Source organism: Heteronotia binoei, chromosome 17, assembly GCF_032191835.1.
Source record: "Heteronotia binoei isolate CCM8104 ecotype False Entrance Well chromosome 17, APGP_CSIRO_Hbin_v1, whole genome shotgun sequence".
NCBI classification, from domain to species: Eukaryota; Metazoa; Chordata; class Lepidosauria; order Squamata; family Gekkonidae; genus Heteronotia; species Heteronotia binoei.
In genome coordinates, this window is record NC_083239.1 from 44886106 (window position 1) to 44914065 (window position 27960).

The following is a 27960-nucleotide window of genomic DNA, read 5'->3' on the forward strand; positions in this document are numbered from 1 at the left end:
CAGCATGCAAATGGCATGCATTTAAAGTTGCTTCCTTTCCACCTCTCTTCCCCCAACTATTTTCCTTCCTTCCTTCCTTCCTTCCTTCCTTCCTTCCTTCCTTCCTTCCTTCCTTCCTTCCTTCCTTCCTTCCTTCCTTCCTTCCTTCCTTCCTTCCTTCCTTCCTTCCTCTGCCATTTATTCTTACGTTAAGCAAGTTTGGTCACCCCTGTTCTGTGGTGCACTTGAGATGTTTTTAAAAGATCAGACTACTACAAAGAGAGAGTCTTTTGCGCCACCCAGGATAACTGCAGTCAGCCTTCATGACTTCCTGTAACTGGAGACTCACTCCTGCTCCGATACCCAAAGTGTGGGATTCCAATCCCACCCCAGCTACAAAGCCCACTGGGCAGCCTTGGGCCAATCCCTCTCTCACATCCTAACCTTATTTTGGGTAGGGTTGTTGACAGGGGTCGTTTTGTAGGAAAAAAGGTGGTGGAGCTCATCCAGAGATTGTTATGCAGCTGCACCTACTATTCAATGGACAGGGAGGTGGAACTCTCAGAAAGGTTCAGGTGCTGTGCTCCTGTGAGCTCCCACTGAATCCAAGGCCTGGTCCCCACCCTTTTTGAGCCTGTGGGCGCCGCTGGTAGGGTTGCCAAGTCCAATTCAAGAAATATCTGGGGGACTTTGGAAGTGGAGCCAGGGGACATTGGGGTGGAGCCAGGAGCAAGGGTGTGACAAGCATAATTAAACTCCAAGGGAGTTCTGGCCATCACATTTAGAGGGACCGCACACCTTTTTAAATGCCTTCCTTCCATAGGAAATAATGGATAGGGGCATCTTCTTTTGGGGCTCATGGAATTGGACCCTCTGGTCCAATCGTTTTGAAACTTGGGAGGTATTTTGGGGAGAGGCACTGGATGCTTTACTGAAAATTAAGTACCTCTACTTCAAAAAACAGCCCTCCGAGAGCCCCAGATACTCACAGATCAATTCTCCATTATTTCCTATGGGAATAAGTCTCCATAGGGAATGAGAGAGTTCTCAGCAGACATGTCCCTCCCCTCCCCCCGCTTTCTGATGACCCTGAAGCGGGGGGAGGGCCTCCAAACCAGGGGATCCCCTGCCCCCACCTGGGGATTGGCAACCCTATCCACTGGAATTCTACTACAGTTTGGTGGGCCCAGCCACAAAATGGCCGCCTCAGAACTTTGGGCTGTGCTGGCAGCTGCTGCCAAAGCAACATTGGAAAAAAAAACTGCATAGTCAATCAAATCTCCAGTGACCAATCAGAAGCTTTGCTGAGCAAAAGCCCCAGGTGGCTCCACCCACTTTCTAAAAACACTTAGCAATGCCAGAAAAGGTCACGTCGGGAACCCCTCGTCTGCTGTACATCTTTATTTCATTAATGAGATAATTCAGGAACAGAAATTTGTTTAGTGGCAAACATTCCAAGCGGACTTCAGTCCCCACCGCCTTCCCCCTTTGCAGGGGCCGCCTGCCGATCAGTGGGACAGTCGCTCTGCACCCCTCTCTCATCCCCCTCTTTCTCCCCCCACCTTCAGACCCTGCAAAGCCTCTTCTCCAGCCCTCGCCTGGGGGACCCCGCCACCCGCACCCCACTCTTCGAGCGCCAGTCAGAGACAGAGAAGCTGCGCCTGGATGCGGCCTTCCCTTTTCTGGGATCCGGTAAGAACAAGCTTGTCTTCCTTCTCCTACCAAGGATTCTGGGAGTCAGCATGGTGTGGCGGTATAAAAGCAGCAGACTCTAATCTGGGAAACTGGGCTGGATTCTCCCCCTCCCCCTCCTCATGCAGCCTGATGGGTGACCTTGAACCAGTCACAGTTCTCTCAAGATCTCTCAGAGCTCTCTTAGCTCCACCTACTTCACAGGGTATCTGTTGTAGGGAGAGGAAGTGAAAGGGGATTTTAAGCCGTTTTGCTACTCCCTAGAGTGGAGAAAAGTGGGATTCTTCCAGCAGGGCCCTGCTCAAACCCAGGACCTATTAGTAGCAGTAGTAGTAGCAGTAGTAGCAGCAGTAGTAGCAGCAGTAGTAGCAGCAGTAATAGTAGCAGCAGTAATAGTAGCAGCAGTAGTAGCAGCAGTAGTAGCAGTAGTAGTAGCAGTAGTAGTAGCAGCAGTAGTAGTAGCAGCAGCAGTAGCAGCAGCAGTAGTAGCAGCAGTAGTAGTAGTAGTAGCAGCAGCAGTAGTAACAGTAGTAGTAGTAGTAGTAGCAACAGCAGCAGTAGCAGTAGTAGTAGCAGCAGTAGTAGCAGTAGTAGTAGCAGTAGTATTTTGCTTAGTCGCTGCCTGTTATTACCACCACCAGGGCTTTTTTGTAGCAGGACCTCCTTTGCATATTAGGCCACACCTCCTGATGTAACCACTCCTCCAAGAGCTTACAGTAGACCCTGTACTAAGAGCCCTGTAAGTTCATGGAGGATTGGCTGCATAAGAGGGGTGTGGCCTAATATGCAAAGGAGGTCCTGCTACAAAAAAAGCCCTCACCACTACTGCCTGTTTTTCTACTCCCCTTCCATAGTGCAGCCTTAAGAACATCAGAGAAGCCATGTTGGATCAGGCCGATGGCCCCTCCAGTCCAACACTCCATGTCACAGAGTGGCCAAGACCCAAGGACCATCAGGAGGTCCACCCGCAGGGCTAGAACTACAGAAACCCTCCCACTGTTGCCCCTCCCAAGCACCAAGAGTACAGAGCATCACTGCCCCAGACAGAGCATTCCCTCTATCCCTTGAGGCTAAGAGCCACTGATGGACCTCTGCTCCAGATGTTTCACCAGCCCCCCTTTGAAGCTGTCTATTTTTGTAGCCACCATCACTTCCTGTGGCAGTGAATCCTACATGGGAAGGACTTTCTTTTATCTGCTCAAAGTTTACTGCTCATTAAAAAGAGAGAGTCTGCCACTCGCCATTTGTCCCCTGATCTGTTCCATTATTTTGATTGTGATTCCTCAGGAGAGAGAAATGTCTCTGGGACACCTTCTGAAATCCACCCCAGGTCAACACATTCGGGTACCAAGGGGTGGAATTCTAGCCGGAGCTCCTTTGCATATTAGGCCACACACCCCTGATGTAGCCAATCCTCCAAGAGCCCACAAGGCTCTTTTTTGTAAGCTGTTGAAGGATTGGCTACATCAGAGGGGTGTGGCCTAATATGCAAAGGAGCTCCTGCTAGAATTCTACCCTTGTGGGTACCCCTGAAAAAATAACTGCTAATGTGCTAGTGGTTCATTGTCTGATGGGTTCTTACTTGTGCGGTGCCGTAGATAGAGTGGTGGACTAGAACCCTGGGTGACCCAGGTTCAAATCCCGACTTCTCCTTGGGCCCATCACAAACTCTCAGTCCAGCCTGCCTTACAGGGTGGTTGTTGTAGGGAAATGGAAGGGGGAGAATGATGGTTGAGGTCCAGGGGTGGAATTCTAGAAGGAGCTCCTTTGCATATTAGGCCACACCCCCTTGATGTAACCAGTCCTCCAAGAGGTTACAAAAAAGAGCCTTGTAATCTCTTGGAAGATTGGCTACATCAGGGGTGTGTGGCCTAATATGCAAAGGAGCTCCTGCTAGAATTCCACCCCTGGCCTGAGGCCACTTTGAGTCCCAACTGAGGAAGGAAAGCAGGTTAGAAATACATTTTAAAAAATACAAATGCATCCTTTTCTTCTTCTTCTTACAGGTGTCTCCAGCTACACGAAACCACCCGGCCTGTTACCTCCCTATGGCAGGAATGCCACTTTCCCTGATTACCCCTGGAATTTCAACCCTTACCTTTCCAGCACCTTCTCCCTGAATGCCTCCAAGCTCCCCGCTTCCCTCTATCCCCCCCACTTTTACCCCAACCCCCTGTCTGGTTCACTTGCCCAACTTCCCACCCCCCTCTCCCTCCTGCCCGGAGATACCTCCGAGCGGGCTGCAGCGGCAGGGGCCGGCACTATCCCCCGTCTCTCCCTGCCCTCCCACGGCACAACACTGCCCCTGCGCGTGGATGCCAACAAGGCGAGCACCCGCGAAAAGGAGTTACTGGGGAGCAGGTCCCAAAGCCCCTCGGGGGGCCGGGGGCCCAAAGAGGACCCCGACTCCGATTCCGAGCTGGAGATCACCGATCTGAGCGAGTGCAGTTCGGAGAACGAAGGCTGTGACTTCAGCCCCGATGGCTTGGACACGCTAGAGAACCCTGTGCAGGCCTACAAGCGGCTGGAGACTGAGCGGACAGCGGGAGCCACGCAAAGCCCAGTGGAGGGGGTCAGCCTGGCTTCTCCCAAGGAGGGGAAGGGGCTGCTAAGCAGCTGAACCCCCTCCCCAACCCCCCCAGGAGCCCTCGTTACGAGTTCTCCCCCCTCAGTAGCCAGACGACAACAAAATCTAACACCCCTCGAGCCAATCCAACATCCCTCCCTGCCGCATTTGATGTCTCTATTTTTATAGGAAGATTTTATTCCTTCGATATGCTGAGTCTCACCCGCCAATGACGCCCCTTCTCACAACTCCCCCCTTTCCTTCCCATAGGGCTGGAATACTCCCCACCATTACCAAAAAGTGAAGGTGGTTTCCGGCCTGCTGAATAATGAACTTTCAGAGCACTTAAACCACTGGATTTGAATGAAACAAGCAAATCTGTTCACAAACAGCCGCTAAAGTGGATTGAAAGCGGATTGAATGTGCATTATTCAGTGTGTGTGGAAATGCCTGGAGTGTCTCTCCCCGCCCCTTCTCCTTCTACATCCAAAGAATTATGAACTTTTGATTGTTTGGTACATGGCTTTTTTGAATAGAAAAAGCCCAGCAGGAACTCATTTGCATATTAGACCACACCCCCTGGTGTCATCTTTGTTTTGCGCAGGGCTTTTTGGGATAGAGAAAGCCCAGCAGGAACTCATTTGCTTATTAGGTCACCCCCCCTGACGTCACCCTTGTTTCGCTCACAGCTTTTTGGTAGAAAAAGCCCAGCAGGAACTCATTTGCATATTAGGCCACACCACCTGATGTCACCCTTGTCTCTCACAGGGCTTTTTAGTAGGGAAAAAACCCAGCAGGAACTCATTTGCATATTAGGCCACACCCCTGGTGTCACCATTGTTTCACACGAGGCTTTTTGGGATAGAAAAAGCCCAGCAGGAACTCATTTGTGGATTAGGCCACCCCCCCCTTGATGTCACCCTTGTTGCGCACAGGGCTTTTTTGGTAGAAGCAGCCCAGCAGGAACTCATTTGCATATTAGGCCACACCCCAACACCAGGCCAACCTGAACTGCGTTCTTCTGCATTCCTGCTCCAAAAGAAAGAAGGAAAGCAAGCAAGCAAGAAAGAGCCCTGATTTGGTGCAAAAACACTTCTGGAGGCAGGCATAGTTTGCCCACAGCAGGCAAGGAGATACAGCCAAGAAACTGGATTGAGAGGAGGAGACTCATTCTTGCCTCCTTTTCGACTCAAACCCTCCCTCTATCCTCCCACCGTCTCTCATGGCTCTGCCTGCCTGCCGCAAACTCCTAATCGGAATGGTTCAATGTCCCTGAGAAAAACCACCTTTTCCTGTCCGTTAAATTCCATGCCTTCGGGAATCTCTCACTTTTACAAGTTTTACTTTTCAACATTCATGTTTCTAGTCCTCTTGGCCATCGCAACACTGCTTGGTGCAGGGGTGGCTAAACTATGGCTCGGGGGCCACATGTGGGTCTTTCACACACATCCTGTGGCTCTCATCTCCCACAACCCCCCTTCAGCTGGCTTGGAGAAGGCATTTCTCTCTTGAAATCACTTCGCCAAGCTAGCCAGTGGCAGTGTTCCCTCTAAACTGAGTTCATCTGAGCTAGCTCCCAGTTTTTTAGCCTCTGGCTCACACATTTTTGTCTTAGCTCAGCCTGGTCAGGAAGGATGATCCTAGAGCACAATACTCACAACTTTAATGCCAGTAGATCACAAAGTAGAATTTTCACTCACAAGACTCCACAGCTTGCAGGGGTGGCCAAGGGTAGCTCTCCAGATGTTTTTTTTTGCCTACAACTCCCATCAGCCCCAGCCAGCATGGCCAATGGCTGGGGCTGATGGGAGTTGTAGGCAAAAAACATCTGGAGAGCTACCGTTGGCCACCCCTGGCTCAGAGGAAACATTGGCCAGTGGCTTGGAGGATGCATTTAAAGTTACTTTCTTTCCACTGCTCTCTCCCCACCTATTTGCCTTCCTGCCTGCCTACTCTCAAACATGGCTTGTGGCTCTCAGACACCTGACGTTTATTCGATGTGGCTCTTAGGGTGAAGAAAATTGGGTCGCCCCTGGCTTGGTGCATGATTTGGGAGGGGGTGTGTGTCCCAAGGGCGCTTTCTAAAAAAAAAAGGTATCTTGCGCAGTGCGAGCACCAGCTTGTGCAGGAGGTTCATGAGTCAAGGTAATCTGATTTTAAATTTGGAAAAAAAAATGAGTCAAGGCAGACTTCCATTCAGTTGTTTACTTGCTTTCCAACCCCCCCCCCCCCCACACACACACCAAAAAAAACTTAACAAGGTTTTATATATGGCAGCTGCCTTATCAGAGTTGTCACAGGCTGGGAGCCGCTAAAAGAAAGCTCCTCTCACCCCAGTCAACACCAACAGAGTTCTTTGTGCGTTGAAGCACAGCCATTCCTATGGCTGCCAACCTCCAGATGTCGGCTGGAGATCTCCTGGGGTTGCAACCAGGGTTCCCTCTAGGCTGAGTTAGCGTGAGCTAGCTCACAAATTTGTAGACTGCAGCTCACACCTTTTTGTCTTCGCTCAGGAAGGATGACCCCCAGAGCACAATAATTTACGCAGGAGCTCACAACTTCAATGCCAGTAGCTCACAAAGTAGAAGTTTTGCTCACAAGACTCTTAGAGGGAACATTGCTGATCTCCAAGTGACAGGGAATCAGTTCCACTTGAGAAAATGGCTTGTTCGGCAGGTGGACTCGATGGTGTTATAACCCACCAATGTTCCTCCCCTCCCCCAAACAATGCTCCCTCTAAGCTGTGGAGTCTTGTGAGCAAAAATTCTACTTTGTGAGCTACTGGCACTGAAGTTGTGAGCTACTGCATTGATTAGTCTGCTCTGGCAGGGCTGGATTAAACCCTGTGGAGGCCCCTAGGCCAGGGGTGGGGAACCTTTTTTCTGCCAAGGGCCATATAGATATTTATAACATCATTCGCGGGCCATAAAAAATTATCAACTTAAAAAGCAGTGCTCCACCGAGGGGGAATGATTCAGGCCAGCAAAATTAATGCAAATAATTGTTTTTCTATTTGACGTCATGTGGGGAGAGCCTAATCTGACACACACGCACACATCCACACCCGGCCCACTGCCCTAGGCAAATGCATAGGACCAGGGCTTTTTGGTAGAAAGAGCCCAGCAGGAACTCAGTAGCATATTAGACCACATCCCCTAATATTAGCATATTAGGTCACACCCTCATTAGCATATTAGGCCACAGACTCTGGGAGAATCAAGTGCAAACTGAACCGTGACAGTAACTTTTCCAGGCCCTGCAGCAATTCTGGCCGGCCAGCCAGGCCCCAGGGAGGCTGCCGCACAGTACATCTGGGCCCTGTGATCCCTGCCTGGCCCTGGGGAGGCTGCTGTACAGCGCAGCTGGGCTCCACGATCCTCGCTGGCCAGCCAGGCCCCAGGGAGGCTGCCACATGGCTTCGTTTCGCCCAGCAATCCCCGAGGGCACACCAAGTGACTTCGAGGGCCGCATATGGCTCTCGAGACGGAGGTTCCCCACCCTTGTCCTAGGAAGTCAAAAGCTTGGGGGGCCCCTCACAAATTATCTCAGAGTCGGAGCACCTGCAGGCCCCTTCTCAAAAGCCCCTTTGACAAAGCTGCAGGGGAGAGGCAGAGAGAGGCAGACTTAGCGACAACGCCAGCAGCAGCTGCACCAGGCAAGTCAGGCAAAGAGCGGCTCAATTGCTGGCTGCGCGTGCAGGCTGGGAGTGCTGCAAGCAAGGGGGAAACTGGTGGGGAGGAAACCTGGCCTGGGGCCCCTTAGGCCAATGCCTACTTGGCCTAATTGTTAATCCAGCCCTGTGTTCTGGGGCCATTTTTCCTGAACTAAGGCAAAAGCGTGTGAGTCAGAGGCTAAAAAGCTGTGAGCTAGCTCACACTATGTCAGCTTAGACCCTGCCCTCTTCAGACTTCACCCCCCCCCACAAACAAAAATCTCCAGGTATTTCCTAACCTGGAGCTGGCAACCCTAGCTGGCCCCACATTTCAAGGGGCACACCCGTTTCAAGTCTGAACACAGCAAGTCTATGCGTTACACTCACCTGAGACCTGCGAACGGCTCCATCTGCTAAAACTCCAGAGACGCCCCCCTCCCAGCGTAGAATTCAGCCTAGCAGCCACGTTTTCTTTTCATGCCGACTTCAGATTCCAAAACTCTGAAGAATCACCCCCTTCCAAAAAAAATAAAACTCCAGTCCTGCAGGTCAATCCTCTCTTCGAGGCCACCCAATCCTGGGAAAGTTAACCCCTTTATTCCCCCTCCCCCAAATCTTTCAAAGTGCAATATCGTCTTGTCATGCTCTGGTGTGACCCTCTTATGTACAAAATCCCCCTTCCTCCAACCCCCCCCCCCGAAGGTTTCGCCCTCTCCCTGTGCTTTGTGTCTTCGTGTTTTAAAGAAGAAGAAAACAAAAAAAATGTATTTGTGTGGTTGATATGAAGAAAACGTTTACCGGTCCCCACCGCCGATTTTTTCTTTCTTTTTCTTTTTTGTAAATACTGTTATTAATTTATGGCGTGTAAAGAACAATGACAACAAAAAAAAGAAGACAGAAGAAATTTAAAACCGGCTCGGTCACGGCCCAGACGGCTTCTAAAGCAATAAACTATCTATTCGGCTTTCTTGTGGCTCTGCTCTGGGCGGGGGAGGGGGAAGGAGCTGGAAAATCTCACAAAGGGTGGGGAAGGCGGAAGACAGAGAAATTAGGGGGGATGACATAAACTGGCACACTCTGACCTGGATGGCCAGGCCCAATCTCATCAGATCTCACAAGATCAGCCCTGGTTAGTTATTTGGATGGGAGACCACCAAGCAAGCCCAGGGTTGCTACGCAGAGGCAGGCAATGACAAGCCACCTCTGTCCATCTCTGCCCTGACTTAGATGGCCCAGGCTAGCCCAGTCTTGTGGAATCTCAGAAGCTAAGCAGGGATGGCCCAGGTTAAACCTTGGATGGGAGAGCACCAAGGAAGCCCAGGGTTGCTATGCAGAGGCAGGCAATGGCAAGCCACGTCTGAAGTCACTTCCCTGCCCTAGATGGCCCAGTCTAACCTGAACCCAGTCTAACCTGGATGCTAAGCAGGGTCAGCCATGGTTAATATTTGGATGGGAGACCATAGAGGAAGGTCAGGATCGCTATGCAGAGGCAGGCAATGGCAAACCCCGTTTGTCTCTTCGCTGCCCCGGACAGCCAAGTTTAGCTTGATCTTATCAGGTCTTGGAAGGTAAGCAGGATCAGCCCTGGTTCGTATTTGGATGGGAGACCACTGAGGAAGTCCAGGTTGCTATGCAGAGGCAGGCAATGGCAAACCTCCTCTGAATATCTCTACCCTGACCTGGATGGTCCAGCCTAACCTGATCTCATCAGACCTTGGAAGCTAAGGAGGGTCAGCCCTGGTTAATATTTGGATGGGAGACCGCTGAGGAAGGCCAGGGTTGCTATGCAGAGGCTGGCAATGGCAAACCACCTCTGTTAGTCATGCCTTGACCTGGGTGGCCCAGGTGAGCTCCATCTCATCAGGTCTTGTAAGGTAAGCAGGATCAGCCCTGGTTCATACTTGGATGGAAGACCACTGAGGAGGTCCAGGGTTGCTATGCAGAGGCAGACTATGGCAAACTCTCTCTGAATATCTCTTCCCTGACCTGGACGGCCCAGTCTAACCTGATCTCATCAGGTCTTGGAAGCTAAGCAGGGTCAGCCCTGGTTAGTAATTGGATGGGAGACCAGAGGGTTGCGATGCAAAGGCAGGCAATGGCCAACCACCTCTGAACATCTCCTGCCTTGAAAACCCTACAGGACTGGCAGAAGTCAGCTGTGACTTGACGGCCAAAAAACCCATGAGATTCAAATGCTCATGAAGGTCCATTAACAGATCCAGGCTAGAAGATGGGAAGGAAGTAGGCGGAACCCCCACCCCCTCCTTCTAATCTGGATATATAGCTGGCAGATCTTCATTCTCATTTGTTTCTGCCCAACTGAGCTTCGACTCACACAAAGATCGTTTCAGAAGGCAGCAGCATGTTGTTGGCCTTGATTCAAGGCCGGGAGCCTCTTAGAAAGCAACAAGATTTTCAAGGTATAAACTGGGGTGGCCAAATGTGCAGGAAGGAAGGGAAGGGGGGAAAGGAAGGGAAAGGAAGGGAAGGGAAGGGAAGGGAAGGGAAGGGAAAGGGGAAGGGGAGGAAGGAAGGAAGGAGGGGAGGGGAGGGGAGGGAGGGGGGAGAAAGAAAGAAAGAAAGAAAGAAAGAAAGAAAGAAAGAAAGAAAGAAAGAAAGAAAGAAAGAAAGAAAGAAAGAAAGAAAGAAAGAAAGAAAGAAAGAAAGAAAGAAAGCTCATGCCCTGGAAATATTGTAACTTTCTCAGATGCTCCTGGCTTGCAATCTTTTAAGGTAGAGCTGGACTTGAATTCTGCTCTACTACTGTAGGTTAACACGGCTGCCCACCTGAAATTATTTTCCAAAAATGCTGTCAAGAGAAGGCAGGATGCTAATTTCCAAAGAGAGGTGCTACAGATTGGACCTCACTCTGCCTCAACAGCTTAAACTGTTTTTCTTTGCTGTAGAAACAGGAATTTCACGCACACACACGCTCTCTCTTTTTAAGGTATCTGTACTACAAACTAATTTGAGCAGCATATGCATCATAGACCTACTGTGGTTTCACCTAAAAGCGTGTTGGGAGTTGTAGTTCAACAAGACACTGAGCGTTTCCTGTCAGCTTGCCTCTGGAAACTGTCCCTACTGCCTAGTTCACATGCTTCCTTTGGAAAAAGAAATGAATGTTGTGCCAGTTTTAGTGGGGCGGGGAGGTCAGATGGGCATGGTCCAAGCAAAGATGGCTCCAGTTTTGAGATGGAGGAAATAATTTTGTCCTCATTCCTACCGAGAGATCAATATAGCAGAGCCCAAAATCCATTTTATGGCCCAGGTCCCTCATTCCATCACACTGCGATGTCTCCTTTTCCAGATTAAAGAGATCTGAAGGTATCCACTTTCTACCCATGGGAAGGGGCCATGGCTCAGTAGAAGAGCCTTTGCTTGGCATACAGAAGTCCCCAGATTCAATCCTCAGCACCTCCAGTTTAAGACTGCAGATTCATACCCCGCCCTTCTCTCTGAATCAGAGTCTCAGAGCGGCTTACAATCCCCTATATCTTCTCCCCCCACAACAGACACCCTGTGAGGTGGGTGGGGCTGAGAGGGCTCTCACATAAGAACATGAGAAGCCATGTTGGATCAGGCCAACGGCCCATCCAGTCCAACACTCTGTGTCACACAGTGGCAAAAAAAATTATATATACACACACACTGTGGCTAATAGCCACTGATGGACCTCTGCTCCATATTTTTATCTAAACCCCTCTTGAAGGTGGCTATACTTGTGGCTGCCACCACCTCCTGTGGCAGTGAATTCCACATGTTAATCACCCTTTGGGTGAAGAAATACTTCCTTTTATCCGTTTTAACCTGTCTGCTCAGCAATTTCATCGAATGCCCACGAGTTCTTGTATTGTGAGAAAGGGAGAAAAGTACTTCTTTCTCTACTTTCTCCATCCCATGCATTATCTTGTAAACCTCTATCATGTCACCCCACAGTCGACGTTTCTCCAAGCTAAAGAGTCCCAAGCGTTTCAACCTTTCTTCATAGGGAAAGTGCTCCAGCCCCTTAATCATTCTAGTTGCCCTTCTCTGGACTTTCTCACAGCAGCTGCCCTTTCAAGGACAACTCCTGCGAGAGCTATGGTTGGCCCAAGGCCATTCCGGCAGCTGCAAGTGGAGGAGTGGGGAATCAAACCCAGTTCTCCCAGATAAGAGTCCACACACTTAACCATTACACCAAACTGGCTCTCTAATTAGGATCAGGCATTAGAAGATGTGAAAGGCCTATAGGGTGTGGAATTGTTTTCTGTGGCCCCAGAAGGCAGGACCAGAACCAACGGGTTGAGTTTCCGGCTCAACATTAGGAAGAACTTCCTGACCGTTAGAGCAGTTCCTCAGTGGAGCAGGCTTCCTTGGGAGGTGGTGGGCTCTCCTTCCTTGGAGGTTTTTAAACAGAAGCTAGACGGCCATCAGACAGCAATGAGGATCCTGTGAATTTAGGGGGAGGTATTTGTTAGTTTCCTGCATTGTGCACAGGGTTGGACTAGATGACCATGGAGGCGCCCTTCCAACTATGATTCTACAATCTCTCGACTAAAACTCTGGAGAGCGGCTGACAGCCTGGGCAGGCAATACTGAACTTGAAGAGCTGATTCAGTAGGAGGCAAGCTTCATGTGTTCAAGAAACTGAACATGTTTGGGGCCTGAAATGTATCGTGATGGAATGTTTATCCCTCACACTCCTCTTTACTATGCTGGGCAGAACGCAGATGGGTAACGCAGAAGAACAGAGGGATCCACAAGCAGAAAGAGAGATGCACCGGCGGCTGTGATGAATATATATATTTTTAATTTTGGCATCTTTACAAGAATATCTTTGGTTCGGTCTCTCTCTCTCTCCAGCTACACGTACCTTTATTCCCCCTGCAACATACACAAAGCCTTAATTTTTGCCTTAGACGAGAGGATAGAAGGAGGAGGATGAAGAAGAGAAGGGGTCGTGATCCCTTCCTTCATACCCCGTAAGGATTGTGGGTTTGGAAGGGACACCGGTTCTCTTCTCTCCGCAACCAGCCCTACCTTCCACCTCTTTCCTTGTTCATGCCCATATTCCCCATCTCTGGATAAAAGAGATTTATCTCCCCACAACTGTTTCCACCGCAGAAAACTTTCTGAGCGGAGGATAAAAAACACTTTATTTCCTCCTTGAACTGTGTTGTTTTTCTATCCCCCTCTGAGACCTTCGAAAATACAAAGCAAAATACTACAGGTTTCAAGGAAGACGTTATTTCAGACTAAACCCAAAAAGCCATTGCCATAACCGAGGACCCAGGAAGGCACAATGAATCTGAGCCCAGGAGTCCACTCATGTGATCTTTTGCTACAAACGAGCCTCTACAAATTGTGTTCAGACAATATGGGGGGAAGCAGGCAGATTTAAACAGTGCAAACTGCAAGGAGTGTAAGGACTCTCCAGCTGATTGTGAGAACGCTCTGGGACAAGTGAGCCGGACTAGAATAGCCACAGACGAGCGATGTAATGTGAGAATGGACTCAAATGTGGATTGAGATGCGCTGGTCTATAAAAAAAAAGTTTATAGTCTTTTTTACTAGTCTCACACTGTATTGTGAGTTAGTTTTGAACCGTTCTTTTTTTGGGGGGGGAGAATATAGCACTCCGATTTTCTGAAACTGGCAGCCATCTCCCCGCCAGAAAAATCCCGCTTCAGTCAGAGGTAACGTAGCGGGTACTGAACAAAATCACTACAAATCTCATTTTACTCACTGTTCAGTTTCTGCTTCTTCAATGTCTGTTCCACATGTGCTTTGCTGCCTCTAGTGGCCAATTCGATATCACAGCAGTGCATTTCCAGCATATCTCCCTGCAGATTTAAACTGCGGGGTTTCAAGTCGGACGTAAAGCTGCATGATATCGGATCGGCCACTAGAGGGAGGCAAAATAAATGTAGAATAGACTAGCCCTCCCCCCCCATCCCCCAGAAAATAGGAACTTGCCAGTAAGTCAAATGAGAAAGAGGAAAAGCCATGAGAATAGGGTTCTCTACACAAAGTCTAGTTCGGGTATCAATGTAATATACATTCAGTATCCAAGAAATTTACTTTATGCAGTCCGAATAACCCATGGGATTTTAGCAGGGGTGGAATTCTAGCAGGAGCTCCTTTGCATATTAGGCCACACCCTGCTGATGTAGCCAATCCTCCAAGAGTGTACAAAAAAAGAGCCTTGTAAGCTCTTGGGGGATTGGCTACATCAGGAGTGTGTGGCCTAATATGCAAAGGAGCACCTGCTAGAATTCCACCCCTGGATTTTAGTCAATGTACTTGCTCATTTTTGTATGCTGTTGCACTCCCAGAAATGCAGGCTTTTAAAGCTGTTTGGAATTGGGGGGGGGGGGTCAAAATATGGGCGATGGGAAAACACGGACAATAGGAAACAAAGCGTCTGCGCTGAATTTTTCACCAGGCATCCTCTGCTCTGACTTCAGACATTTCTGTGGTCATCTTTCTTTCACCTACATAACAGCTGGAAAATTACTCCCCCCCCCCATACCTTTGCCTGCCAATGTGAGATTCTGAGCGATCCTGGATGCATGCTTTCCCTACTAATCCAGAAAGAGGAAACTCTATTTGATCCATTCTCAACTCACCCTTGATTTAGGTGCAGTCCCGTAAGAGATGGTAAGAAGTAAAGCCAGGAGACAGAGATACAGCGGGCACTTCCGTACATGTGGAACGATGGAATGTAGAAAAGGGGGAAGTAAAGGGGGGGGATTAAACTTAAATCTCGTGATCTTGAGAATGTTCCTTGAAGCACACACACACTCACACAAAAAAGGGATCTACTCTAAATGACAGCAGAAACGGTGAAAACAGATTTGGGGAAGGCATTGGAGGCAGCAAGATTTTTTGGGGGGAGGGGTCTGGATTACTACAGACTTCCACCCATATGACTATAGCGGATTTGGTGGGGGCTAGCAACCCCTCCATAATACTGGAATGCCAAGGGCAAAAATCTCACTTTTCCCTCTCCGTGCTTGGTTATGCTTTCTTCGTATAGCAACGGACAAAACAAAAAACTAAAGGCTTTTTTTAATATAATATCACTCTTTCAAGAAAAAAAAAAGAAAACCTTGGGTTTCTTGTTTGAAGGCCCCGCAAGGGGAGTCCTAAATTTACTCCCTTACATTTGTTTTATATATTTATATATATAATATCCCAGCAAAATATTGAGCTTTTCTTAAAAAATACAAACACATTATTAACACGTTATAAAGGCACTGTGGAAGACAAGGAAGATGCGTGCTGATAATTCATTCAAGATAGGACACTGGGGGAATGGGGGGGGGGTGTTTCTAGATTTGTCTGTTCACCTCTCCCTCCCCCCGATATACTCACCCCGATATGCTAGACCCAATGTTCCCTGCTGTGACCCTCTACCACATCCATCTCTTGCCTAGCTGGTCCCATATGCGATCCCAAAAGTGGGACGAAATGGCAAAACCCTGGGTGTGAGGGCATACCTGCAAACAGAGGGGCATGATGCTACAGTAACCTGAGCAGTAAAATGCAGGTACTAAAACCTAGAAGCTGGGCTCTCAATACCTACCATGGCAGGCTCCATAGCAGGTTTAATAGAAGCTCACTGCCCCACACAATGTGCAAGAGGTTCGCAGACAAGAGAAATCCCCTTCACCTCCATCCTCCAAAATACGACTGTTGGCCAATCAGCCCTATGCGGGGTGGGGGGGACCTACACTTAACATACAGACACAGCGCCACCTGCTGCCCATTTCGTGGAACAGCAAGCAACAAGAAGGCACGGGGTTGAAAGGATTGAGGTTTTCAAGCCTGGATTGCCTTTGCAGCAGGTGTTAAACCCCGGTAGTTTCTCTTTGCCCTTCCAATGCTACACCTGTGGCAGTCTGTGACAAAGTTCATAGTTAGAAAACACCTTTGAGTGCTAACCGGCCAATGGGGAGGGGGGGGAAGAGAATCAGGCTCCGGTGAGAATTTCGGTGTGAAAGGCAAGAAGGGAAGATTGGCTAAATCTTAAAATTACCCAGGGCAGACCTGGATTTCTCAACGGTGGCCGTGAACAGAGGTGGTGAGGTGGGAGGAGACTGGGTAGAATTTCCCTGAAAAGCGCAAATAATGTTGCAAACTTTCGCAACCAAGCAACGTCGGAACTTCTGCCACGGAATCCCTGAAGGTGGAGCAAAGGATTCTGGGATATGTTGGACCCCAGGGCTACCTTAGGCATAATCTGCTTGCCAGTGAACGGGGGACGGTTGGATCAGAAGCCCTAGGCTCGAGCTACATCACTGAAGCCTCTGCAGAACATCTGGATCCCTCCCAAACCCAGCTTGAAAACCACTGCTTTAGGGAAACAGCCACCCATTTCTCTAGTCCCAGCGCCATCTTTCATCTGCCCTGGACCCATTTTTGAAACATCTCTCTGCTACGATCTGTCATTCCCTCTCTTCTTCAGACAATCTCTCTCCTACCCCACTTTCCAATGGCTATTCCTGGAGCAACCAGCCAAAGGTCACAGCTTGGCCGGAGGGGGTGTGGGAGAAGGGTTAGGGGGTTCAGAACGGAAAGGTTTTTCCATTGAGAGGACTGGGCCGGTGTCGGGTGTCCTTTGGGCAGACTGGATTGGTGCTAAGCCCCTGTATACCTGGCCCAGGCTTAAGAGGTGTGGTCACAATAAGGGAGAGAGGTGAAGCGGTCGGGGCAATAAAGGCAGGAAGGGACAGAAATGTGAAAGAAGGAAAGACAATTTTAAGGAAAAGATGAGGGGGGGGACACAGGAGAAGAGATACAGCAAATTTAGGGTAGCAAAAACTTCACGCGGAGCAGGGGCAAAAGAGCCACATCTGGTGGTTGGGGGGGGGGGTAGGGTCAAGCAGAGATACGAGTACACCACCCATGAGGATCAGGGTGGCCAGGTTCTGTGACCGGCCGTTCACAGAACACGACTGGTGGGGCTTTCTTTACCTTGGGCTTTGGTCTCCTCCCCTGCAAAAAAAAAGCTGTCATTTGCACCAACCCCCTCTTTGGCACCTACTCACGTCGTTCAAGGTGACAAGCCCCCGAGCGCTTTTTTTTTTTAACCTGATGAAACAGCCGCTCCCAGGCCGTGGCCTTCCACGTTGATGGAACTCCTTGACCGCCAAAAGGGGGCCTTTGGTAACGCGGCCCACGGAAAAATAATATATATGCAGACCCCCCCGGAATCTTTTCCTACTCTATGAATCCTCTATACAAAAACGCAACGAAGTTCCCACTTTGGCTGCCGATGCTGGGAAAGGTCCATCTGGCAAGAGAAAGGCGGCTGGCGCAGAGGTCTCGGGCTCTCTTCCTCTTGGCTCGAGATGGGCCTAAATTAAGAGGAGAAAACAGCCAAGATGTTAACAACTTTCGACAATGGCGATGACAAGAAGACGACGACAACCGTAGATTTATACCCCATCCTTCTGGTCTGAATCAGAGTCTCAGCTTACAATCTCCTTTATCTTCTTCCCTTACAACAGACATCCTGTGAGGTGGAAAAACTGGGTATCTGAGGTTGTGGTTCGTTTTGCAATCCCAAAGCAGAGTGGTGTCCTTCTGAGCTGATGTAACTTGGGGACAGCACTGGGAGACTCCTCTACTTCAGAAGCAAGCTCATTGCGAGCTGAGTCTAAACAGCTCTAAAATTCCAGTTAAAAGGACCAGGCAGGAGGTGATGGGAAAGGCCTCCTCTGAGAACCTGGAACACCAGGAAGTGGGGCTGTAATTCAGTGGCAGAGCATCTGCCTGGCACGCAGAAGGTCCCAGGTTCAATCCCCGGCATCTCCAGTTAAAAGAACCAGGTAGGAGGTGCTGGGAAAGACCTCAGCCAGAGAACCTGGAAAGCCATGAAGTGGGGCTGTAGCTCAGTGGCAGAGCCTCCGCTTGGTACACAGAAGGTCACAGGTTCAATCCCCGGCATCTCCAATTCAAAGATCAGGCAGCAGGTGATGGGAACGACCTCTGCCCCAGACCCTGGAGAGCAGCTGCCAGTCTGAGTACACAACACTGACCTTGATGGACCAAGGGGACTGATTCAGTATAAAGGAAGCTTCATGTGTGTTTAAAGCAGTCTTCAGGTATGAACTTCTGAACTCTGCTTATGCTCAAAAGCACTCTTGTCTTGGTTCTTGGGGGGGGGCAGCAGTGGGAGGGCTTCTGGAGTTCTGGCCCTGCTGGTGGGCCTCCTGATGGCACCTGAGTTTGGCCACAATGTGACACAGAGCGTTGGACTGGATGGGCTGCTGGCCTGATCCAACATGGCTTCTCTGATGTTCTTATGTGACTCAGAGTGTTGGACTGGATGGGCTGCTGGCCTGATCCAACTTGGCTTCTCTGATGTTCTAAAGTCCCCACCCAGTTCTGAAGTTCACTGACCCAGTCCCTGTCTCTCAGCCTAGCCCTACTTGGGGCAGGGTGGGTGGAGAACAAGCTCTGAGCTCTTTGGAAGGCGGGGTCGGAGGACGAGGGAAAGACGTCAATCAAAACAGACAACTGGCAGCCCCTCCAAAGTGGGGACAGTTGCTATTTGCAAATCCACACTGCCTGAAGTGCAGTCCAAAGCCTGGAGGGTCTCCTATGCAGACAGAGGTTAGCCAAATGGAAAGAGGTTTTCCAGCAGCACAGTCCAAAGATGACTGATTCTTGGGACCCCCAGAGGCAGCACTGTCTCCCCCCCCTCCCATTACCTTTCATGCTGGGCTCAGCCTCATGTAAAGTTAGGGTGTTGAGGCGATGTGAGTTTCCCCATCAGCTGCTGGAGGCGCCAGTAGTCCGCTTCAATATCCTAGTGGAGGAAGAAAAGCAGGAAAAGACCTGACCTGAGGAAGGGGCTGGGAGAGAGAGAGAGAGAGATAACACACAGACACATGCAAGAGCATGCAATGGCCTCTGGCGCGCCTGCATCCCATTCTGTTCAGGGATTCCTCAGTGAGGGGGAACTACAGTGCCCACAGGCTCCCTTCCTGGTGCCCGCCAAGTTTTTTTAGAAGGCAATTTCTGTATCCAACCTCTAGTGTATTATAATAAAACAAATAAACGAAGCTGGCAAAATAGGCACTGTCCATAGCAAATAATATCCATAAACAATATCAGTGCACAGTCCGGGTGCTATTCCAAAAGTGTCCTGAAGTGGATCATTGAAGAGTAACAAAGGAAAGGGAGCTGCAGCCAAAACAAGACGCTGAGGACCGGTTTCGGTGAAGACGCCTTCTTCAGCTTTTATGCTCCACCTGCAGCTGCATAGAAATCCCATAAATATCTGTTGGCTATGGAAGCTCCAGTCTATATTCATTCAAGCAGACAGTACAAACACTTTGCAGCTGGAATTGCTTCTCCCTGTGGGATTATGGGATTTCTATGCAGCTGCAGGTGGAGCCTAAAAGTTGAAGAAGGTGTCTTCACCGAAACCGGCCCTGAGCGTCTTGATTTGGCTGCAGCATCCATTCCTTTGTTACTCTTCAATGATCCACTTCAGGACACTTTTGGAATAGCACCCGGACTGTGCACTGATATTGTTTATGGACATTATTTCTTACGGACACTGCCTACTGGTCAGCTTCCTTTATTTGCTTTATTATAATACATTTGAAATTGGATACAGAAATTGCTGTCGTAATTGTTATTGTGCTACACAGTTTCCCATTGTTTACCAATGATTTTACTTGGTTTTGCAAGTTTTTTTTAGAAAGCAGGCAGGTCCAGGTGGGGCTTTTGCCCAGCAAGGCTTCTGATTGGCCTCGGCAAGCAGCTTCCACCACGGCACAGGGATCTTCATAGGGCTTTTTTTACAGCAGGAACTCCTTTGCATATTAGGCCACACACCCCTGATGTAGCCAATCCTCCAAGAGCTGAAAGTACGAAGAGCGCTGTAAGCTCTTGGAGGATTGGCTACATCAGAGGGGTGTGGCCTAATATGCAAAGAAGTTCCTTCTATTAAACAAAAAAAGCCCTGGATCTTCACTGTGTTAATTGAAGCTAAGCTGCGGTAGCCATGTTGCGGCTGGTTCCGCCTCCTGCCCACCATGCTGTGTCAGAATTCCAAGGCTCGAAAAGGACAGAAAGCCATGTACGGAATGATGAACTGAGAAATTCAAGATATGGATGTGAGGGTCTCAAAGAATTCATTCCCCACCAGGGTTTGTTGACAACTCGTCAAGGTAGCCAACAAATGTCAGACTGGGGATTCTGGGAAATCTCCCAGCATGCACGACAGGAGCAAATGGTTTCTTGTATACTTTAAGGAAGGGTATGGGAGAGAGGGGCTCACCGTACAATTGCCAGCATTCCAGAGGCGTCAATCTCGACTTATGCAAGTTGCTAGTTCTCATAGAGAAAAAGGGGTTGCTTTAACCAGTGCTTCTGCTTGGCATGCAGAAGGTCATATGGACATATGAAGCTGCCTTATACTGAATCAGACCTGGGTCCATCAAAGTCAGTATTGTCTACTCAGACTGGCAGCGGCTCTCCAGGGTCTCAAGCTGAGGTTTTTCACACCTATTTGCCTGGACCCTTTTTTGGAGATGCCAGGGATTGAACCTGGGACCTCCTTCTTACCAAGCAGATGCTCTACCACTGAGCCACCGTCCCTCCCCTAGGTTCAATCCCAGATCCCAGGTAATCTCCAGCATCTCCAGTTAAAAGGACCAGGCAGGAAGTGATGGGAAAGACCTCAACAAGAGACCCAGGTGAGCCATGAAGTGGGGCTGTAGCTCAGTGGAAGAGCCTCTGCTTGGCATGCAGAAGGCCCCAGGTTCAATCCCCGGCATCTCCAGTTAAAAGGACCAGGCAGGAAGTGATGGGAAAGACCTCAGCCTGAGACCCAGGTGGGCCATGAAGTGGGGCTGTAGCTCAGTGGAAGAGCCTCTGCTTGGCATGCAGAAGGCCCCAGGTTCAATCCCCGGCATCTCCAGTTAAAAGGACCCGACAGGAGGTGATGGGAAAGACCTCAGCCTGAGTCCTTGGAGAGCCATGAAGTGGGGCTGTAGCTCAATGGAAGAGCCTCTGCTTGGGTGTGTAGAAGGTCCCAGGTTCAATCCACAGCATCTCCAATTAAAAGATCTGGTAGTGGGTAATGTGAAAGACTTCTCTGCCTGAGACCCCAGACAACCGCTGCCGGTCTGAGCAGACAAAACTGATCATGATGGACCAGGTCCGCTTCTTGTGTTCATGGGACTCCATTGGTTCGGGGCGGGGTTTCTCTCTCCCACGCTGTTCTCTGAACCTCCCCCCCAACCACTGATCCCCAAATGTCAGCCATCGTTCCCAGAACCACTGCCCCCTGCCCACCAAACTCCCCCCCCCCCAGTCTGTCCCTCCAGCCCAGCAATTTTAAAAAATGCAATGCTTGTGAAAGCTTTCAATTCTGGAGTCTTTCTCCCTTTCTCACAATACGAGAAGTCGTGGACATTCAATGAAATTGCTGAGCAGTCGGGTTAGGAAAGATAAAACCCAAAGGGTGATTAACATGTGGAATTCACTGCCACAGGAGGTGGTGACGGCTGCAAGCACAGACAGCTTCAAGAGGGGATCAGATGAACATCTGGAGCAGAGGTCCATCAGTGGCTATTAGCCACAGCGTATTGTTGGAACTCTCTGTCTGGGGCAGTGATGCTCTGTATCCTTGGTGCTTGGGGGGACAACAGTGGGAGGGCTTCTAGTGTCCTGGCCCCACTGATGGACCTCCTGATGGCACTTGGGGTTTTGGCCACTGTGTGACACAGAAGGTTGGACTGGATGGGCCACCGGCCTGATCCAACATGGCTTCTCTTATATCTGGGGCAGGGATGCTCTGTATCCTTGGTGCTTAGGGGAACAACAGTGGGAGGGCTTCTAGTGTCCTGGCCCCACTGATGGACCTCCTGATGGCACCTGGGGTTTTGGCCACTGCGTGACACAGAGGGTTGGACTGGATGGGCCACCGGCCTGATCCAACATGGCTTCTCTGATGTCATTACATGTGATGTGATGTGATTACATGATGCCACCACAGCAGCTGGGGCACGCCGCACCTTCTAAGCTCTCCTACCTTCAGTCCCTGAACTGCATCTTCCAGAAGTCGCAAGTGATGCTTCACCCCGTCCAACTGCTGGTGGGACAGAACGATGGGGGAGATGCGCCCCTCCCTCTCCAAGTGCTCTGAGTTCCACTCTGGCTCCTGAGGGCCGTTGGGGGTCCCGTCTGCTGGAAACAAAGAAGTACGGCTCGTTCCCAACCCAACCGCCCGGTGCTTCCCCCTGTCAATCTGTTCCCCAGCCCCACCCTTTCCCTAACACCCCTCTTACTTGATCCTTCGTTATTTCAGAATCTACTCTCTCATGGGTCAATCTTTGTCAGGACGTACCGCTGCTAAAACGGCAATAGCATCTCTATGGAAGCCCAATACCATCAGTGCCAGATGAAACCCTGTGGAGGCCCGTAGGCAGTCGAAATCTTGGGGGGGCCCTCGCAAATCATCTCAGCACCTGCCCCACCACCCATGGCCCCCGCTGCAGCCTGCTTAAAAGCCCCTTTGACTAAGCTGCGGGGGAGAGGCGGAGAGAGGCAAACTCGGCGACGACGCCAGCAGTAGCCGCACCAGGCAAGTCGGGCAAAGAGCGGCTTGCTGGCTGCACATGGTGCAAGCAGGGGGAAACGGGGGCGGGGGGGGGCAGGGGAGGAGCCAGCCCAGGGCCCCTAAAGGCATTGGGGCTGAAAGGCCATTGCCCACTTGGCCTAATTGTTAATCCAGCCCTGAATACCTTACCCTCACTGGCACTCTGGTTCACAAAAATCTGGGATCTTTTAATCACGGGGAAAAAAGCATCACAGCTTCCCATGTCTGACATTGACCCTAAGACCACAACTCTTTCGAAGACAAATGGTTTCCTTTTCTTGAGTATACTGCATCTAATGACATCATACCTATCAACACAATTTATCTTCAATCTCTTTCACTATAATTCTTTCCTAACCGATGCCCTCCTCTCCTGCTCCTTTTAGTCATAGAATCATAGAGTTGGAAGGGACCTCTAGGGTCATCTGGTCCAACCCCCTGCACAATGCAGGAAACTCACAAACACCTCCCCCTAAATTCACAGGATCTTCATTGCTGTCAGATGGCCATCTAGCCTCTGTTTAAAAACCTCCAAGGAAGGAGAGCCCACCGCCTCCTGAGGAAGCCTGTTCCTCTGAGGAATCGTTCTAACGGTCAGGAAATTCTTCCTAATGTTGAGCCGGAAACTCTTTTGATTTAATTTCAACCCGTTGGTTCTGGTCCTACCTTCCGGGGCCACAGAAAACAATTCCACACTATCCTCTAGATGACAGCCCTTCAAGTACTTGAAGATGGTGACCATATCACCTCTCAGCCGCCTCCTCTCCAGGCTAAACATGCCCAACTCCTTTAACCTTTCCTCATAGGACTTGGTCTCCAGACCCCTCACCATCTTTGTCATCCTCTTCTGGACCTGTTCCAGCTTGTCTATATCCTTCTTAAAATGTGGTGCCCAAAACTGAACACAATACTCCAGGTGAGGTCTTACCAGAGCAGAGCAAAGCGATACCATCACTTCATGTGATCTGGACACTAGACTTCTGTTGATGCAGCCCAAAATCGCATTTGCCTTAGTCGCTTATTCCCTTTTATTAGGCTTCGGGTGGTGCAAGGTAATACTCTTGGTTTAAACATCAATATTCTTGGCCCAATTATCAATATCATTACCCTTATTAGGATATTTTTCTTTTAGCAGAGTGAATTTTATTCACCTTAATTTCTATATAAAGCAGGGGTGTCAAACATAGGAGCCCAGAGGGCTCCCATCAGGCCCCTGAGCAACTGGCTGTCATCTGCTTCCTTCTCCCTCTCTCTTGCTTCCTTCTGCATCACTGCTTGCTTTGCCAGGATTTCTCAGTTGCACAGAAGCTACAGAGCAAAGCCTCCATTTCCTCCATTGGCTGAGGCTCCTCTCTTGGGGAGGAAATAAGGTGGGGAGGGGGAGAGCTAGATTTGATACTGACCACAATATTGCAAGAGTGCTAATACTTTAAGCATGTTTTAGTTTTAAGTTTGTTTTTTTTAAAAAAATTAATTGTGTTTGTCAGTGCCCTTTTGTAAAGTTTATATCTCTGCTTCCTGGCATTACATTTTACGACACACACGGCCCCGCCCAACAAGGCCTCATTTATGTCAGATTTGGCCCTCATAACAAATGAGTTTGACATCCCTAATATAAAGTGTTTTATAATGCTATTTATATATACACACACACACACTGTATCACGCTTTCTTTATGTGAAATAGAATCGTGCTGCGTGCTGGATCAGTTGATTTGACATTACTTCATTGTGCAAAGCTACGTACAGCTTGCAATTTTTCAATAAATTTATCTTATTTTGGGGGGAAAAATCTTTCCCAGGACAATTTCCTTCCCACGCCTCTCATCTCCAACCCCCACCGCACCCCGAATGGCTCTCAAGTCTCGGATGTCCCAGCAAGCACCTGTTCTCGTACTCTCGCTCTGATGCCGCCTGCTGTTCTCTGCCTCGGTCCCGTCTCCCGCGCCCCAATCGTCCTCCTCTTCCCCCTCGCAGGAGTTCCCATTCTCCGGGAGATGGTCGGCGCTGTCTGCTGGGAAGCTGCCCTCCCCTTCCTCCAATAGCTGCAGGAGCCTCTTCAGTGCCCAAACTGTGGAGGAAGAAGAAGAGAAGGAGGGAGAGGGAGAAGAGGGAGAACAGCAAGAAGAAGAGGAGGAGGAGGGAGAACAGCGAGGAGAAGAAGAAGAAAAGGAGGAGGAGGAGGGAGAAGAGGGAGAAGAAGAAGAGGAGGAGGAGAAGGAGGGAGAGGGAGAAAAGCAGGAAGAAGAGGAGGAGAAGGGAGAGGAGAAGAAGAAGAAAAGGAGGAGGAGTGAGAAAAGGGAGAACAGCGAGGAGAAGAAGAGGAGGAGGAGCAGTGAGAAGAGGAAGAAGAAGAAGAGGAGGAGGAGGGAGAGGGAGAAGAGGAAGAAGAGGGAAAAGAGGGAGATGATGATGATGATGATGATGATATTGGATTTATATCCTCCCCTTCACTCTGAATCTCGGAGTCCCAGAGCGGCTCACAATCTCCTTTACCTTCCCACCCCTACAACAGACACCCTGTGAGGTAGGTGGGGCTGAGAGAGCTCAGACAGAAGCTGCCCTTTCAAGAACAACTATAAGAGAGCTGTGGCTGACCCAAGGCCATTCCATCAGCTGCATGTAGAGGAGTGGAGAATTAAACCCAGTTCTCCCAGATAAGAGTCCACTACACCAAACTACACCTTTGGATGAGGTCGCATAATCCTGTGGTGGGGAGAGGGGGTGAAGTCAGAAGAGAGGAGAAGAAAAGATTTGGGTTTACTGATTTGGGTTTTACTCACCTCTCTCCTGTGCAGAATCTGCTAGGGATCCACGTCCTTTAGGCTCTGGCTTATAGAGGGGCAAGATGTCGGCCAAGAATTCCTCCACTGCCTTGCTGGACCTCTGCTCACCCACAGAGCCACGCTCCTCAAACTCTGCTCCTTCCAGTGGGCCATCCTTCTCTCGTTCTGCAATGGAGGAGCAAAAGACCAATTGGAGCTGCCCCTCAAATGCCGTAAGCCCCTTCCTCGTCCTCCTGCAGCCCTGAGTTCGAGAATAGTTCAGGCGTTCTATTTCCCGCCCACATCTTTGCTTATTTCTACACTCCGGCCCATTTAGGAAGATGAGAATCTCTTTTTTGGGTCAGAGCGAGAATCCTAGCCCAGCATCCTTTTTTCCTACAATGGTGAACCCGAAGGCCCGAGTCTCTTCCCCTGCTGAGCCTTGCAATCAGGGCTTTTTTTTGTAGCAGGAACTCCTTTGCATACTAGGCCACACCCCCGTGATGTAGCCAATCCGGAGCTTACAGGGCTTGTGGAGAAAAGCCATTTTGGCTGGTCTTTCACTGGGAGTTGACTGGAGGCTATTAAACTCTAGGCAGGCTTTGGGCCTAGTCTCTTCCTCCTTCCCCTCCCTTCCTGTCTGGAATCAACAATTCTGGGGGAGGCCTTCTAAAGAGACAGGAGGCCTGCCTCCTAGAATGCTGCAAGAGAGGTAAACCAGTTCCTTGGCAGGAACTGGATTTTATATTGGAGATTTGGGGCAGAAAAAAGGGCAGTTAAAGTTAATAGTGGGCAGTTCAGTCTTGGAGTTCAGTCTCAGAGTTGGCAGTCAGGCAGTTAGTATGGAAACAGTCTGAAGAAGGGATGGTCAAGCTTGCAACAATTCAAGTAAGGTGCCTGCCTTGCATCTCATCTAGTTAGGGCAAGTATTACAATAAGGAGAGAAGGAGCATTTTTTCCCTGCTTTGATTTATTTCTTCTGTTCACTTTTCTTTGAAATGCCCGTACGTAGCTAATTACTGTAAATATATATTTTCTCGGTTTACAGTGGAGTCCCTCTGCACCACCTAGTTGCCGCTTGGGACACTAGGAGTCAGGGGAAGATACAGCAGCTGGTTGCCAACTCTACAGGGTAGCCCCAAAGACCCCTAGGAAGCCAATCCAGAGGGAGGCTAGGAGACTGTCCTGCCTAACCAGAGCCCCGAGAGGGACAGTGGGGGCAGCGAATACCCTGAGGCAGCAAAGTGGAACGGCCCTTTAAGGTCAGCATACTGGGAAGGGCTGGGCAGAGCCGGGGCCAGCTACCAGAGGCAGGACCGGTCCGCCACAGGGCTCTTGTTACAGGGCCTACTGTAAGCTCCAGGAGGATTGGCTACATCAGGGGTGTGTGGCCTAATAGGCAAAGGAGTTCCTGCTACAAAAAAAGTCCGGCTTGCAATGACTGCTATTCACTGCCTCTGAACGGAGGTTCTGTTTTGCCGACGTTCCCTGTTGAATTTTACCTAAACCTCAGTTTCGCTGGACAATTCTCTTAGGGAGTGCAGCCTCGATAGCTGCTGTCATAGTTTGTTGCAACCGACGTGCCTGATCCATAATGGCGCCGTTAAGCGCTTCGTTTGGTCTAGGGGTGTCCTGTGGCCATTGCTGCCTATTTGGAACCTGAGCATCATGAGGAGTGGTTGTGAGTTGAACCAACCTCCACATCGGCAGGAAGTGGGGTCATAAAGAGTGATCAGATCACTAATCTCTCTAATATATCCATCTAGGATCTTGAAAAGGCTGCTTAAGCCCATATACTTCTGTAGTGGTCCACGGAGTTCAGCTACCTGGGGTGCATCATCTCCTCAGATGCCAAGATCGACAAGGAGATTGACAACAGGCTGGCAAAGGCAAACCGTGCATTTGGCCGACTGCACAAAAAAGTGTGGAGCAACAAGCATCTGAACAAAGGCACAAAGATCAATGTTTACAAAGCGGTTGTGATGACAACCCTCATCTATGGCTCCGAATCGTGGGTTTTATACCGTCATCACCTGCGACTCCTTGAGCGCTTTCATCAGCGCTGCCTTCGCACCATCCTCAACATCCACTGGAGTGACTTTGTGACCAACACTGAAGTCCTCAAGCGGGCAGAGGTTACCAGCATCGAGGCACTGCTGTTGAAGACGCAGCTGCGCTGGGCAGGGCATATTTCTAGGATGGAAAACCACCGCCTTCCCAAGATTGCCCTGTATGGCGAACTCTCCACCGGCCATCGAAATAGAGGGGCACCAAAGAAGAGGTACAAGGACTCCTTGAAGAAATCCCTTAGCACCTGTCACATCAACCATCACCAGTGGTCTGACCTAGCCTCAGATCGCAAAGCATGGAGGCACACCATCCACCAGGCTGTCTCTTCCTTTGAGAACACACGCATAGCTGGTCTTGAGGACAAAAGGAGATTGAGGAAGAATCGCACTGCTACAGGACCAACCCTAAATCAGACTTTTCCCTGCAGCCGCTGTGGCCGGACCTGCCTGTCCCACATTGGTCTTGTCAGCCACCAGCGAGCCTGCAGCAAACGTGGACTATTGCACCCTTCTTAAATCTTCGTTCGCGAAGCCAAGCCGAGGGTCCACGGAGTATAAGTCTTTATTGAAGGCTGGTTCTGATCTGCAAAATTTGGATACACCCTAACTGGATAACATCCAATCTCTCCA

General features: G+C 49.8%; 2 protein-coding genes across 2 annotated transcripts in view; one reads left to right on the plus strand and one right to left on the minus strand.

Moving 5' to 3' along the window:
* ERFL (ETS repressor factor like) overlaps positions 1-4291 on the plus strand; it is a 49333-nt gene extending 45042 nt beyond the window's left edge. The window contains exons 5-6 of the mRNA XM_060258528.1: positions 1548-1671; positions 3678-4291. Coding sequence (XP_060114511.1) covers positions 1548-1671; positions 3678-4291 — 738 coding nt within the window. The remainder of the gene's footprint in view (positions 1-1547; positions 1672-3677) is intronic.
* A 14306-nt stretch (positions 4292-18597) lies between these two features.
* ARHGEF1 (Rho guanine nucleotide exchange factor 1) overlaps positions 18598-27960 on the minus strand; it is a 90703-nt gene continuing 81340 nt past the window's right edge. The window contains exons 28-31 of the mRNA XM_060258676.1: positions 25280-25447; positions 24382-24567; positions 21931-22085; positions 18598-18690 (exon numbers count right to left, since the gene is read on the minus strand). Coding sequence (XP_060114659.1) covers positions 18613-18690; positions 21931-22085; positions 24382-24567; positions 25280-25447 — 587 coding nt within the window. The 3' untranslated portion in view covers positions 18598-18612. The remainder of the gene's footprint in view (positions 18691-21930; positions 22086-24381; positions 24568-25279; positions 25448-27960) is intronic.